The sequence below is a fragment of the Alligator mississippiensis genome, chromosome 5, assembly GCF_030867095.1.
Source record: "Alligator mississippiensis isolate rAllMis1 chromosome 5, rAllMis1, whole genome shotgun sequence".
NCBI lineage: Eukaryota > Metazoa > Chordata > Crocodylia > Alligatoridae > Alligator > Alligator mississippiensis.
In genome coordinates, this window is record NC_081828.1 from 192,082,243 (window position 1) to 192,098,426 (window position 16,184).

The 16,184-nt window shown below is 39.7% G+C and overlaps 1 protein-coding gene across 6 annotated transcripts in view; it reads right to left on the reverse strand.

Moving 5' to 3' along the window:
• ZNF438 (zinc finger protein 438) overlaps positions 1–16,184 on the reverse strand; it is a 145,979-nt gene that overhangs the window by 63,093 nt on the left and 66,702 nt on the right. For 5 of the 6 annotated variants that reach the window (XM_059729130.1, XM_019498351.2, XM_059729129.1 and 2 more), the window contains one exon: positions 7,628–7,684. The exons of the other annotated variant lie outside the window; for it this stretch is intronic. In XM_059729130.1, the coding sequence (XP_059585113.1) occupies positions 7,628–7,658 (31 nt within the window). In that variant the 5' untranslated portion in view covers positions 7,659–7,684. The remainder of the gene's footprint in view (positions 1–7,627; positions 7,685–16,184) is intronic. 6 annotated transcript variants of the gene reach the window in all.

Genomic DNA, 16,184 nt, shown 5'->3' on the forward strand with positions numbered 1-16,184 from the left:
ATTCCAAAAGGAACACAATCTGGATTTGATTTTTTTTTTCTGTGAATACTGCCAGTTGAGGTTTCTGAAGATAAGCCCCAAAACACAGATAGCCCTAACAAATAATTAATTTCTCATAAAGTAGATACAAGTTCTCTTTAAAAAAATGTAGGATTATTAAGATCACAACAGCCTCAGCAAAATTCTAAGACATGATATGCTTAATAAATGTGGTAATTAATAAACAATATTGTTCCTGAACTACTTGGAAACAAGAGTGACCAGGTCTGATGGGAAAATGAAAGTTGAATTTTTGAGAAACTATGCAGAAAAAGGTCAAGTGGAGCCATTTTATGAATAAGTCATGAAATCTTTCCTATGCAGAAACTTGCCTCCTTTTCAAATAGGCTGAGGATAAAATCTTCCCATCTTTATACTGACTAAAAAGAGTGCAAAATAAAACATGTATGATGCTTCAAGTACAGCTTGATTATGTTCCTCTTGCTTACAAAATAGTTTTTAGATGCAGATTTCCTAGAACAGACAATAGCAAGAAGAGGACAGGGGAAATTCTTTGACATTTTATAAAATATCCCTTTCTCTATGACATTTAGTAGCCATCTGTCTAATGTAGAACCAGTTGAGAGGACAAAGAAAATGTTTATAAATTACCACTTAAGCTTAAATATTCCTGAGGCAGCAAATATATATTACATGAAGTTAACTTTAGGGCCACTTTAGGGCCGACCGTGGACATTTGGTTGGTTCCCTGGGGACAACTAGCAGTGGGATACCACGTGCCGCCACTAGTTGTCCCCCGGGAACACTTGTGTCACATGCCCTCAGGTGGAAGGCAGGTTACCGTGATGGGATAGGGGACCTGGCCCCAGCAGCTTTACCTGGGGTTCTGGGGCTGTAGCAGCAGCAATGATCCTGGCACTTGGAGGCTGGCCAGCAGCCGGGGTCAACCCGCCCCCCCCCCTGCATTTCTCCCTTGCAGCGTGGAGAACAGCTGAATGTGCAGTATGTGGTGCCGCAGACATGTCTACAGTGCTACATACCACGCAGCTGCACTTGTCTGGATGCGGCCTAGGTGTTAAAAAAGTAGGATGTTGACTTTTGTACTGCAAGCTGGGAAAAATGCTCGCTGATTCCATATGAAATAGAAGGCTAGAACTTGACTGTTAGACTTGGCTTGACATTTTGGGAATTTTTGCTTTAATACTTATTTCAGGACTTTATCATCTCTGCTGGAAGGGCTAATCTGCAGAACGCGTTGTTAAATTTGGATAAGTCTTGGAGAATCTTTTTCGAGGAATTTTGCATGGAGTGCAATTCCATCGAAAGCAGGTGACTTGACATCTGAATGCAGCATCTGTATCCAGAACTTTTATATTTATATTTTCTATCCTCGCCTTCTCCTTTTTTAATTTTCAGATGAACATTTAATTGGAGAAAGATCACTTAACTCTGGCTGAGATTATGGAGGAAATTGTTACCTGGAGCAACTCTGGTCTTTAATAAGCAAATTAAAGGAGTTCCATAATATTCCAAAAAGATGCATTCATTTTTTTTCAAGGTGATTTTGAGCAGCTACAACGCACATTATAATTAAAATCTAGGTGGAATAATTTGCAAGTAGCAAATTTAAGTGAGATTAAGGGTTTTTACTATGCACTTACTACGCATCAAACTACATTAACGTGCAGTACCGCGTCTTGTATAGACGCGCCCACTGGGTAGACTGATACAAATGAGCTCTGCACTACAGTAATTGAGGTAAAATGAAAGTCACGGTTGCACCAGGATGCAATGTGAGGGAGATGACTGTATACCTTGGTCACATGTGATCATATAAAATACAGTGGTGAAGTGTGATACAACCCATGTGGCCCACCAAGCCAATCCACCTGGCCTGTGGGGCCCCTAAAAAATTTAGAAAATTAATGATTATCTGCCCCTGGTTGCCTGTCAAAGATGACAAGGCCCTGCCAGGGGCAGAAGGACACAGAGACAGCTGGCTGCAGGACCTAGAGGTGACAGGGCCCAGAAGACATAGCAGCAAGACCCACCCAGCCCCACCCCTCTCCCCGCACACCGTCAGCCGCCAACTGCAAGCTTCTGTCTAGCAAAAGCTTCTGGCCTGGTGACCCTGGGGATGGATGTTCCCCCACCCTTGTGCAACTCAGCAAAGAAAGCAGGGGGAAGGAGAGGACCACCAGCAATCGTCCCAGTCTTTGGGGCCAGGCTGGCTCCTGCTGCATGCTACAGACTGGAAATGCAGCCAGGAACTATGTGGTGCTGGAGCAGCTGGTGGGCAGGCGGGGGGATGGGGAGAAGTGGTGGCAGGCAGGATAGTGGGTAAACGGTGGCTGCAGTGGCTGCAGGTCGGGAGGAGTAAGTGGCAGCAGGTGGGGGCACAGCGACAGCTGGGCAGGAGTGCAGGGCCTACACCAGTACACCAGGGCCAGCATGGGCCAGGTCAGGGCAGAAGGACGATGGAGCCCGGCCTGGCTCTGCCCCTCTCCCTGCTGGCACAAGTCAGCCTGGCTCCACAGAGCCTCTACCAGCCTGTGCCCTGCACTCCTGCCATCGCACCCCAGGGCCCCACTGGCCCTGGCGCCAGGGCACTGGTGAGGGCCCCACACTCCCGCCTAGCTGTTACTGCACTCCTGCCCACTGCCACACCCCCCTACGTGCTGCCACTGCAACGGCCATTTCCCCGCTTTCCCATCCGCTACCACCACTTCACCCCACCTATGCACTTACCTGCTGACCGCTCTGGCACCATGTGGCTCCCAGCTGCATAGCCAGATTGCAGGAAGCAGCCAGAGCCGGCCCGCATGATTCCCAGCTGGCTCCGTGCAGCATCAGCCAGGCAGCCAGGCTGGGCTGGCTCCTGCTACATTCTGCAGACCTGGCCATGCAGCTGGGAATCACGTGCCAGAGCAGCCATTGGGGGGGGGTGGGGGGGGAAGCAGAGAACAGGAAGGTAGAGAAGGGCAGCTGTAGCAGATGTAGGGGGAAGCGGCAGGGACCAGGCGGGCAGAAGGGTCCTGCGCTGGTGTCTTGGAGGCAGGAGTACTGAGCCTGGACTAGCAGGAGTGCTGACAGGGGCTCCGCCAGCCGCGGGCCCTAAGTGCCCTGAGCCGGTGGCAAGGACTGTGAACACCTACATCCCCCATGTACACCCTACACCCAAGCCACCCTCTCCCTCTACACATGCCACTACCCCCCCAGCCAACCTCCCCTCACACACTCATAGCCTGCCACAAACCTGATACCCACCCACACCCCACATATCCACACACAGCCCCACATGCTTCCCTACCCCACATCCACACACCCCTAAACTCCATACACACCCACACCTATCCACCCCCCAACAAAGCCCCCTCACACACCCTCCTCCACACTTCACATACACACATACCCACAGCCCCCCACAAACCTATACCCACCCACCCATACCCCACACACTGCTCCCACAATATACAAGAGTAAGACTTAATTTTAAGCTATTATACAATCACCTCTATGTACATTACACAAACACAAGTAAATCAGGACAAAAATTTTTTTTTAAATCAACTTAATGAATGTTGTAGTAGATGTTTGATTTTTAGAATATAATTTGGTATTTTTCTGCTTCCGAGATGGCAAACCCCCTTGCCAAAAGGAGTACTTCTGGGGGCAAGGTGAGGGACTTCTGGTGGCAAAGGTCAGCAGTTAGGGGGCAGGACTTCTGGTCCCAAGTTGGCAACCAAGGGGTGGGCACCTGTCAAGGAGTGAGGATATCCATGCGGCTCTTGACAGTTTGCCAAAATTTGGTAAGTGGACCTCCAGCCAAAATAATTGCCTGTGCCTGTGATACAGGCACCAGTAGAAAGATAAGTATATGCAGGAGGTATCCTCAGGTAGCCCTACAGAAACAGCTCACCAAGTTTTTCTAGTTTTAATAATTGAAAATGATGTTTATTATGAGAACCCAACAGTTTGTGACAAGATGTTGTCTCACTCTGAAGCACATGTGTGGAGAGCTGTGGGCTCAAGATAATCTCCCACAGGCAAAAATAATTAAGAAATGTTAAGAGTTCCACGTTGCCAAAGTCCAGCAGAGGGAGTCTGAACTAAAAATAAAGTTCCATTTTAAGCCACCTCCATTTCCGTGTGTTGGTTAAGTCTAACTCAGAAGTTTAGTTCACACTAATGGATGCTCTGTTATGAAAATACAAGTTTATAATCAAAGATCCATTTCAACAAAGCATAGCAATGCAAGTGGATGATCCCACAATAATCTAAAAAACAACAGAAATGTGAAACTGCAAGTCTTGTGTCTTCATAATTTTTACTAAATATTTTTACCGAGAAATAGCATCTGCCTTGAAGCCACTTACAGCATCACATATTAACTTTCACACGCAAAACTCTTTATTTATTTATCAACCTTTCAAGATGTTATGTTAACCTATTACTTTTTTTTTGCAAATTTGAAATATTTCTCAATCAAGGTTTTTTTTATAACTTTGAATGTGGATATGAAAATCTTTAAGCACAACACAAACTTGTCAAAAATCATCATTCCAAGTAATCTCTTTAGCGTCTTTCATAACTACAGTGGAATTTTTGTGCTGATCTGAGCCAAATTTCTGTGTATGATTTCTGTGCCAATCCACTTAACGCCAAGAACAATGCGTTTGTTTTACTAAACGCATTAGTAGACTTCTATGGATTTCCATTTTTGCACTAGATATTTGAAAACAAAATGTCTGGCATATTTTCTTAGTCTAACCAACACTCAGAAATCTTTATCAAACTTTTTTCTTTCATCATTGCTCAGTCATCACACAAGCCATCTGCATAAATAAAGATGTAAGCATCTGTTGTACAGCAAATGGTCTCAGGGGCAGATGTTTTTATCCCTGCATTCATGTCACTGGGCTTGGATACATTATTTGAACAGATGTACACAATCTGAAAGTGTTGTGTCCCACAGTGAAACGTCTCCAACTGCTTTCTATCAAAGTACATAAATGCTATTTGCACCTGCATTTATGTTAATGATATAAAGGCAGCAGGGGTTCTGACAAAGTGAGATTTGATGCTATGAAGAACATTTACATGGTTAATTGAAGTTTGAGAGCTTCTAGCTCCAAACGACCCTACTGACATTGATACATACTGAACTAAAATACGTGATTGATTTTTTTAACATGCTGTTGATTAAAGTAAATATACCCAAGCAGCAAATCTTTGTTTCTAGTTTGCCATTCATAAGATTTTTTTCAATTGTGTACTCCTAAAATGTTAGCAAATATTTTAAAATACACCATTAGATTTTGCCAGTTTCATTTTATAAGTCCCGCTCATTTTAGCTTTGCCTTGAGGACAAGTGTTATAAAACTGACAGTGTTTCCATTCTGAAGCAATAAGAGCTCTCCAAACAGCTGATAATCCACAACGATATTTTGCATGTCCTATAGCAAACTTGAAAAATCTAAGTTTCCAGAATGAAGGGAACAAAATACCAACTAGAAATGTCAGCTTTCAAGTGAAATTCTGCATGTAACATTAGATCATAAGACGCAATTATGATTCACCAGGTTACTAACAAATGACATTTTTGTAAAGCTTTCCAAATTCTAGAGGAAAATATTCAATCCACAAAATTTACATATTTATCAGGAAGGAAATTCCTTTGTCATTGGAGCAATAATCCCTTTGAAAACTTCAGCTCATGAAGTACTGTTTCCCTCAGTAATGATAAATATGTAGGCTGACCAGGATACATGTGCCCTGCAGGAGTACATATCAAATTACAATAGAGCTCCGGCTATTATATCACAAATAGTAGGACTAAAGGGCTTGGGTTGTCAATCAAAGAACTTGTGTGAACAGTAACTGCTATGACTTTCTGTAGTTGGTTAAAAAATAATGGGTACTTTCAAAGAGTAGATTTATAGGCTGATAAAACAATAGTACTTTGTGTGTAATTGACCCCTCCATTATAATTTATTTTCACACCACTTATTCATAAGAACTATGTCAGCTTATCATTGGACATAAATCATAATGAACTGTTAATGCACTCTGAATTTTCATAGTGCCAATACATGTTTAGGAAAAAAAGTCCAATTTTTTATTCAAAAGGACTAAATACTGTTTATGGCAAAAGAATACAACATCTTAAACCAGGACTACTATTTTTTAGATTATATAGTTTCACCCTGATAATTCTAGACAGGATCCTGTTAGACATTTCCACTATAACTTCAGTTTTCCAGGTTTATAATTTGGCTGTCATATTCACTGTGGGCTGAAAACTGGCCCATATAACATAAACCTGGAATGGACATTCTAAAAACCACTTCTAAAAATCTGATTCAATTGTCTTCAAGTTAAGAAACTAATATCACCAATTTAAGCTTTTTCTTTTCTATTTCCTCAAAAATGGTGAAAGAATGTCTTGTACTTGAAAGCTTGTCTAAATTTATGTCAACAATGAAATCCTTGCCGCTTTAACATTAAAGACAAACAGTTAATTTGTCCACAAGATGGCCAAATCCTTTTAATTTAGAATGAAAATAAAATAATGATTTTTAAAGTTAGGACAAAGGGCAAATTAATTTATAAAATATTAAGCATATCACCAAAGAAATAATAGTTCATCAGGCCAAGAATCTGCTAACTATAAGGCATTTACATGATATACCACAATAATTCCTTTAGCTCTTTCATAGCATTGTATAAAATATCCATACGTGAAAAATGGCAAAAATGCATTTAAACACATCTTTTAGTTAAACAGTAGGATTTTGTTTCTAAATTTGGACAAATACTGCATTTTTAATTGATAGTCTGAAATGATCTATATCTCATCCATGGTGCATGTTCTCAGTTTTTAAGACTACTGTTAACACAAATAGCATTCAAGTCATTTAAGTCTGTGTTGTGACAGACTGACATAGCAATGGAATTAAAGTTAAGACTGAAAGTCCAATCAAAATTCACAGCGTTGTGAACATGCATTACAGCACACATACATGTATATACTAGCATTGGGAGAAAAGAACACCCACAGTTTAACTCTATTAAAATGCTAATTTACAGGAAAAGACAGCTGAATGCCCCCTGATAGTGAATGCCCTTCAACGGGAACAAGAGACACACAAGGTACTATCTCATCACCCGTTTAACATTTTGTCTGTATTGTAATGGGAAAATTACACTGATTACTGGTGGAGTAAAACAGTCTCAAAATTCTGTTTCCAAATTCCACTATAATTTTAGGTGAAAATTAAATTAAACTTCATAATCTTCAAATTTATTAAAAAGGACTGGAATTATATTACAGTAACGGAAAACTGCTGAATGAGTTGGACACAAATTACATTAATTTCCACCTTCAATTGCAGATGGTGAATATAAATAAATAACAATCCTTCTCATAGCAAAAACTCTAAAGTGCTCTAACTACACTACTATCATGATTGTGTCACTCAGCCAGTTTTACTTTATTAACAAAGTGAATATAGAATAAGTTGGATACGAGCTCCATAGAGAATAATTTAATTTCTATTACTATTCTACTACATTCCAAAAGACAAAACTGTAGTTTTGTCTAAAATGCATTGAATTCATACCATACCTCCAGAAACCGTTAAAGGATTCTGCATCATGTCCTTTGACAGTTACAGCAACATTCCTGCAGAAGAGAAACAAATGCAGATCTTTCAACTTTTTGATGTCTTAAGTTTCAAAAATAAAGTTTATAATTCAATAAATACAATTTTGAACAGATTTATAAGTCATTGATTCTGAGGTAGGAGGAAAACTTTTCTATCCTTTCTAATTAGAAATACAAGGGTCATCAGATGTGATCAGGACTATTTAGTCCTCAATGTACAAATCAAATTATTTTTTCATGTCATTCATAACTGCTGTATGAGTTGTCTGATAAAATAATGAACTTTCAAATGACAGTTTTGACAACCTGAGCTCTCAAAATATTTTATAAACACTGCAGAAACTAGCCAGCAAGTTGCCACTTCAAGCACAGCTACATGTAATGTGTATGAGGCTGTCACTGTATTTTAGAAGACACCATAAAAAAATCTCTAATCATTTTGACCTGATTTTTTTCATCAGTAATTTTGTAAAAAGTGCAAGCAGAAAGAAATCTAACCACTAAGAAATTACATAAAAAGTAACTAAACAAGACAAGTACTATTATAGGTCATAATCACAGAAAATTAGGGTTGGAAGGAACCTGAGGAGGTCATCTAGTCCAACCACCTGCTCAAAGCAGGACCATCCCTCAACTAGATCACCCCACCCAAGGCTTTGTGTACCTAGATCTTAAAAACCTCCAAGGATGTATACCATCATCTGTGTTAAGAGCCTAATTTAAAACCCAATGCAGCTGATGAAAGACTTTCCAGTGACTGCAATGAACATTACGTCTAGCTCTAAAAAAACAATATCATGACTTGTAGGTTATTGTGCATTTTCTAAATAATTTTAAATAGACAGATTTCTAGTTTAACTTTTAATTTAAAAGGCCCAATAACAACACTAGAAGGTAAAAGTACTTTGCATACAGTTTCACAATTATAGCAGTAGTGAAAAGGACTTTAAATTTCCCAGGCAGCACACTTAAATCTCAATGTGACAAAGCCACCTTTAAAAGTGAGAGTTCAGTTGCTACATCCCATTTAGTTACTGACTTCTCAGAAAATATTTTCAAAGAAGTGCCAAATGTAACATGATGCTCAAGTTGAATACACAGAGAAAAGACACTAAAAGGTTGCTGAACAGTAATCAGACCATATTGTTGGCTTCAGTCCTAATTTTTGTATGACTGCTCAAGTTTTTGATATGGCTATCCTGCAAAGTTTTCCAACACACTCACTGTCATGAAATTGTGACACTACAAATATAGTGTCAACATGCCTACATATAAAAATTACAATCAAATTATGATGTCACAAAAATAAACTTTTTACAGTGTTGGAATTCTACTTGGACGGCAGTAACTTCGGGTCATCAATATGTTGTATCTTATGGTAGAGGTTAAAAGCATAAAGGCTCTGAATCTCATTACCATACTAAACCTCTGACGTATCCAACCCCCTAAAACTCTAATACACTCAACACCATCACGCTAATCAATTAAAAACACATCAACATTCAATTTTATTTTCAAAATAAACTTGTAACGTGTAAATCAATGCACACATGCTACTGAGCTAGCATGCATGTTCTTAAGTTTAATTATTTTCTCAACAAGTTTTACAATTCATCTTTAGTAAAATATGAATGCATTGCCACTGTAAATACCTGGGAGCAATTGTAAAGTAAAACAGGACCAAATAATATAATAAATCTTAGAAGATACTACGAATTAGGAATTTTTGTTACTTCAGTCATAAGTGTTATTTACTTTTCTTGCCAGGTCTTTTATGAATGACTTATAAACATCATAACACAAGAACTTATGTACGCTGAGTAAGTGTGGCAAAAGGTGCTCCTAAATATTTCATATCAAATCAAATAAAAGTCTATAAAACTTATAGCCTGGACATTACACATTTATACTTGTGGGGGTAGGAGGGGCAGAAAGAGTAGACAGACAACAATATAACTTATTAGTATCTGGTGTGGAAGCGCCCCAAGAAATCTGGGGTAAACCTATACTCATATAATTTATCCTGGAGGAAGTGTCATATGTCTCTTCTATCCCAGGGCAGCTGTTTGTGCAATTCATACACTGGCTCCTACACTATTGACTATTGAAGTAAGATAACTGTGCCCACAGCAGGAATTACCCCAGCAGACCTAGTCAACTGTTTGCCTGGACAGCAGTATAACTTGCATCCATATGCAAAACTAATGTACGTTACACTGAATTTAACCTGCTGTGCATCCCAATCCTTTCTTACTGATATTTGCCCGTTCTTTGCACCAGCTGATATTTATATAGATTAATTTTGTTAAATTTAGATTAAAGTGATTATAGATTACATTTTTTCAGATTCTCCTTCCTCACAAGAGGGCAATACTGGATTAACAAGAGGGATTTTTGGCCTCTAAATAGATAAAACTCTGATGGTAATAGTCTTTTCTATGGTAATGGATAATCTACAGTTAAATTCCAATTAAGCTTAATTTCACCAGGAGCACTTTAATTATTTATAGATGTCTGACACTGTTGACTTATAAGGTCAAACCACAGCCTTCTACAGGTTGTATTTTTAGCAGTTTGACTCCTTTTCCTGACTCTCGTATTCCTTTCTGAATACTTCAAATGTACAGAGATGTCTAGCCATTATTTGCCCTTTGATTTGGGAGCAGCACACATCCTGCCTGTGAGAATCTTCTCAAGTAGTCTTAAATTTAACCGTACCAAGATTCATAGCCAACAAGTCATTACCAAAATACAAATTGCAAAAATTTAAGTTGACCTTAATTTATAAAGTTTAACTGCAAATTTTAAAAATCATTTCCTATGTTTATCAGACTATGCTGACAAATACTTACTGACAGTTGGTTTAAACTTATTTACTGATTCAGCCTGATTTTTTTTCTTGTTAAATCTTAATATTGGGTATATTATACATAGCTTTATGTTAATCTCCTCTCCAACCACATGGCTGTAATCAGAGTAGGTTTTCTTGCTATTACACCTGTGCAGAGGTGGGATTCTTGTTATCCAACAGTTACCCAAATCAGACTTGTTACCCAACAACTACTGTCATTCTTCAAAATGATATTCATAGCATGGATCTCAGTGTCTACATTGATGGGTCTCATGTTACCTGAAGATTCTGAAAGCAGGGAAAAAGCCAGGTCATGGGCTCCAAATGAGCATCCTTACTCTGAAAAGCCACAGGTACTGTAGAGTGAGTAATTATTCTTTCTCCAAGTGCAGGTCAGTATGGACTTCACTGCAGGTGACTGGTAAAAGCAACATCTTTCTTGCATGGTAGGATGAGGAGTATAGCACTGCTATAGCACAGTGACTATAGCACTGCTCTCCTGAACTTGGCATCCGACTGCATTCTAAACACAATGTTTGCTGAAAGTCAGCGAGGATTATTATATGTGGCCACCTTGTATATTTCAGGGTGTGGACAGATGTAACAATTAAAACATTTCAAAGACCTTTGAAATGTTTCAATGCCAGCTAACAGATGTACATGCCCCTTGAAATGCTCTAGACGGTGCTGAAACACTCCAAAATAGCACCTCTCAAAATGAAGTACTACTCTGGAGTGTTTCACTTTTGGTTACCCACAGAATGCCCCCGAGTGCACAGGGACCACATGTAGGAGCTGGGGTTGGAACCCAGTTCTTCCCCACCCTCCTTCCCCACTCGGGATGCCGGCGCCAGGCCCTCCAGCCCCGATTCCCACTACTAAGGGGGGAGAGCAGGGGGAGAAGACAGAAGTTCTAGGGATCTGGGAGCCCCCTGCTGCACCTCCACTCCAGCTTCCCTCTCCTCTCCAGCTTTCTGCTCTTCTCTTCCCTTTACCTTTTGTCCCAGTGAGGGAAAAAGAGGAGAGACTGACAGCAGAGCTCCAGGCTGCTGCAGCCTGCTCTAGTGGTCACTGGCTGACACCAGGGGAGGCTACAGAGTTTTGAACGCTGACACCAGGGGAGGCTACAGAGTTTTGAACGCTGACACCAGGGGAGGATACAGAGTTTTGAAATGTTCTAGCCCAGAATGGCACAGGGCTATGTCTTGCCTCAAACATTTCCTTTCTGAAGCCTTTTCCAACATTTCAGTTAAGTCTGTCCACATGCTCAGAAATGGTCAGCCTTCTGAAGCAGGCAGGGAAGGTCATTTGAGCTTTAGTGGACAGAGCTTCTACATTCAGACGGAGAGGTAGACAAGCCAACTAGTAACACAGTGAGACTAAACATTATCTATTTAGGGCTTAAAACAGATAGGGTGTTTCAACAGTATTCAATGATGTCAGTAAAAGATGCTTCAATATAGCTATTAAATCTGTCCATGGCTATATCCGTATAAATGGTGTAACTTTAAGCCTGTTCAAATCCTATCCTCCTTCTAAAATGGTTTAAAGTTATGTCTATTCACAGCCCTAGGTATTCTTTGCCTGGTCCTTGCAATAGTTGATTATAGCCAGGAATAACTCAAGACACAGTTAATTGTCTGGCTGTCAATACTGTTAAGTAAGGCTACAGAAACATTCAACATATATAACTTTTCTTTCTAAATATAGTGTGGGGCTTCAGGAAGAAAGGAGACAAGTTAACTGATTAAGTCTGATAACACTCTGACTACTCTGGGGATGAACTCAGGGCAATGCTTCAGTATCATCCTGTCCCTATGAAATGTTGTGTGAGAAAGGTAAGCTGTAAGTGCTTAGAGCTGGTTCATTCTCCTCACCTATGTGAAAGCAAATAGGAACAGCATCTCCAAAGTGAGAAGATGTAAGGACCACTCTGAAAGAGATATCCTGACTCCCAAGAAAACAAGTTTCTAACTAGAAACTAAGTATATAACAAAGTCTATAGAAACAGGTCTATAAGAAAATCAAGGCCAAGAGGCAAGAGACCATACTGTATGACTGCGAAGATGAAGGACACACCACAATCACTATGAGGTAGGCATTGACAGCCCAAGTAGTCAGCACAAGGTACTATAATCTACAGAGTCCAGGCTGCACTAAGCCAACCATACCAAGAATCTCTTTCATTTTTATTAATATCATATTTTCTTTTGTACAACTTGTACCTTTTCCCAAAATATTGGTTGCTGGAAATTGAGGTATACATAATAACTGAGGAAAAACAGTAATGGCAGTTGTTGCTACTCAATTACTTCTACTTATCAGCATTTCCAAAGAAAGATCTTTTTTTCTTCCTTCTGCCTTTCAAAAACAAGACGCATATCTTATTCTGGGGCATGCTATATACAAAAAATATAGTTATTTTCTGTATTTATCAGGATCTCTCACACTGACTGGAATGGTCCCTGTTGTACTCTACCAATCAACACCTAGCTGACCAGATAAACAATACATAGGGCCCTAACAAATTAATGGCGGAAGTGGGCTGTACGGCAGCTCCTTTAATTTTGCAGGTTCCTCAGTGCACCCCTCCCCCCCGGCCAATTGGTCGAGGGGCCCTTCCATTTGCTCCTGATTGGCAGGGAGGTGAAAACTTCGGTTTTAAAGATGGTGCCATTTTTGCCTCCCCGCTGGTCAGCAGCGAGGCCACCAGGGCCCCTCAGCCAATCAGCAATGGCAGGGGGGCACACAAGGGAACCTGCAAGATTTAAGGAGCTGCCATGCAACCCACTTCTGCCAGGAATTTGGTAGGGCCCTAACAATTCATGAGGGGATATGAAATCAGGGCTGGAAAGGTGGCTAAAATAGCATCCGCAGCAAGTCAGTAAATCAAAAACATCTTGGCCAGTAAGCAGTTATTAGAATAACCATGGCTCCATCTTGTTTGATTTTGGAAACCAAAATTAGGAGAATCGACATACAGGAGTATATGACATCTTTATTACAGCCTGAAAATATTCTGGGTGATCAAAGTCATGAGTGATCATGTATATGGAGCAACTACCATATTTTGGGTGATCACATACAGACCCATGACCAAACAGGACATGACACTTTTACTGAATTTCTGCATTTACAAAGTCCAAGTTCTCTACAGTCTGGTACGTATGATTCTGGCAAATCCACAGATGTCAACACCACTGTTTCATCTGGCAACTGGATCTGTTGCTGTCCTTTCAGCATCACCCAATCCTAAATGCCAACATTGGCCTCTGAATTGTATATCTCAGCTACCTATACTGTTTATCTTTCTCTTCTATACAGAAGGGGGAGCCAATCTCATATAGCTGGTTTACTATGGAATTACTCACTCAGTCTCAGTTTCCCTCCAGGTCTTCCAATACTACTTACAGGCCAGGGTACTTAGATCCGAATAGGAAGAGCATTTAAATTACTCAGTCTTTAAATAATAGGTCTTTCAGACTCAACCCTCTCTACCTTGGGACTTTTAATTTATCCCTTTTTCTGCAACTTCAAGCTGCTGGTTTCCCTCTAGTATCCTCCGAGCCAGAGATCTCTGGCAATCCTGCTACCACCCCTAGCATACCTTTCCCACAGCTGTCTTCTGGCCAGGTCCTGGGAATTGCATCTCTTTCCTTCAGCTCAGCTTCTTTGAGTTATGAGGTGTCCTCTCCTGCAAAGCTTCTGTCCGGGATGTCTACCCTTTTTCCCTCTTTGGTACCAATCACAGAAGTCAGTAGGGAAATCACTAACTTTCCTGCCAGGATCAGTTAAAGGATCTGTGTTTATGACAGATATAAAGAACTCAGAGGGTTGTTTTTTTTCCTTGGGAGGAGTCCTGCCTCACTGTGGAGTGATCCCATATTGTGCTTGGAGCTATATCTGTGCTTCATCTCGCCTTGCCTTTCAGAATTACTCTGAAGTGTTGGGAGTGTAAGGACCAAATATCTCAGGGTTAGTGCCAGACATAACTGCTGCTGTTGCCTCAAAATGCCTAAAATTAGAAAAGTTACTAAGACAGCTATTCCAGAATAATTCCTTGTGTGGAAACTCTTCGTCTAAATATTGACTGGTTCTACTTTAGCCAGAATGCTTGAGGTACTAAGTCAAACATGTTATAAAATGTTAAATGTATTACATTCACATAGTTACCATCATCAACTCTTCTTGTAATCTTATGAAAAAATGAAATTATGGCTTGTTTGACAAGACCTATTTCCCATAAAACCATGTTAACTGGCCTTAGTTACATTCTTAGCCTTTAATGCTTCCATAATTGAACCCTACATTGGCTTTCCCATTCTTTTGCTCACAATTGATTACAGGCTGACCACTTTATAATAATGTGTCATACCACTTGTCTTTTTAAATATAGGCATAACATTAACAACATTTCCAGTGTTCTGTAATTTCCTCTACAATTCAAGATTTATTTTAAAATATCAGCACACAAGATAGATTATCTCAGCCAACAATTTCAGGATGTTGAAATATACTATATTTATTCACATACAACGTGTACCTTTCCCCCTAAAATCAGTCCCTGAAAATGGCAGTGCATGTCTTAAGCAGGGAAGCTGACTTTCTGCTTGAAGCAGAAGCAGCCTGCTTTGATTCCTGCATGCAGCAGCAGTGGCAGTTCTATGGAGCCATAACTAGAAAAATCCTTTTTTATTTTATCTTGAATTCCCAAAAAGCAAGGTGCTTCTCTTATTTGGGGATGTGTGGTATGTAGTTATACCAGCTTCCTGGTTTACAATTGTTTACCACTAGTAAGAATGTTAAACAATCTGTTTAATATTCTGCCTAGATGCTGATGGGCAGGAAAATATTCACACGGTGCTCTATAGTAATCTACTTTCCAAACACAAAACAAAAAAAATTGATTTTTTTTGCCTTTTCTGCATCATAATTAACAATTTTATCCTCTCTACCTAGGACCCATTTCATTTCTAGGGCTTTAATAAGACTACATAGTCATGATTTTATTAGCTCCACTATTAAAAAATAATATGCAACACTGAAATAAAAGGATCAAGATCTGGACCTCAGGACGGTTCCTGTAAAGGCAGATTATTACTTGGTAAAAAAGAAGAATGAAATCTAATGTCAGAAGTTCAACCAGGCTGGAGAGACAGCTGTCTTTGACAGGACTCTACTGAAAGAAAAATTCACATCAGTGTCACAGAACATAGCTTATCAAGGGCTGTCACTTTGTAGTTGTGAAAAGTGAAATTGACAAATTGATTTCATTACTGAAAAGGACAAAACTAGATTAAATAAATTGAAAAAATCCCAAACTACATAATAAATTGGACTTTAAGAAACAGTAGCTCCAAAGGAGAAGAGTGTACACATGTAGTAATTTAAAAGATAATTTAATGGAAAAATTCCAGTGATTTTTGTCTAAGTATGAAATGTATGCCTTGATAGACATTCTAGCATCTAACTATTCAGTGAACCCAATTAACCTAATTTTTGCTTGTCCATACTAAGTGGTTTATTTTAGATGTTACACTATTTCATAAAATCCTTTAGGGTACTACACAGAAAACTATAAACAGGCTGTAAAGGTTATGACATTAATTTTGCTGTCATTCTCATGCCTTAAGTAGGCATCAAAACTAAAATCTTGTCCTCTGGGAA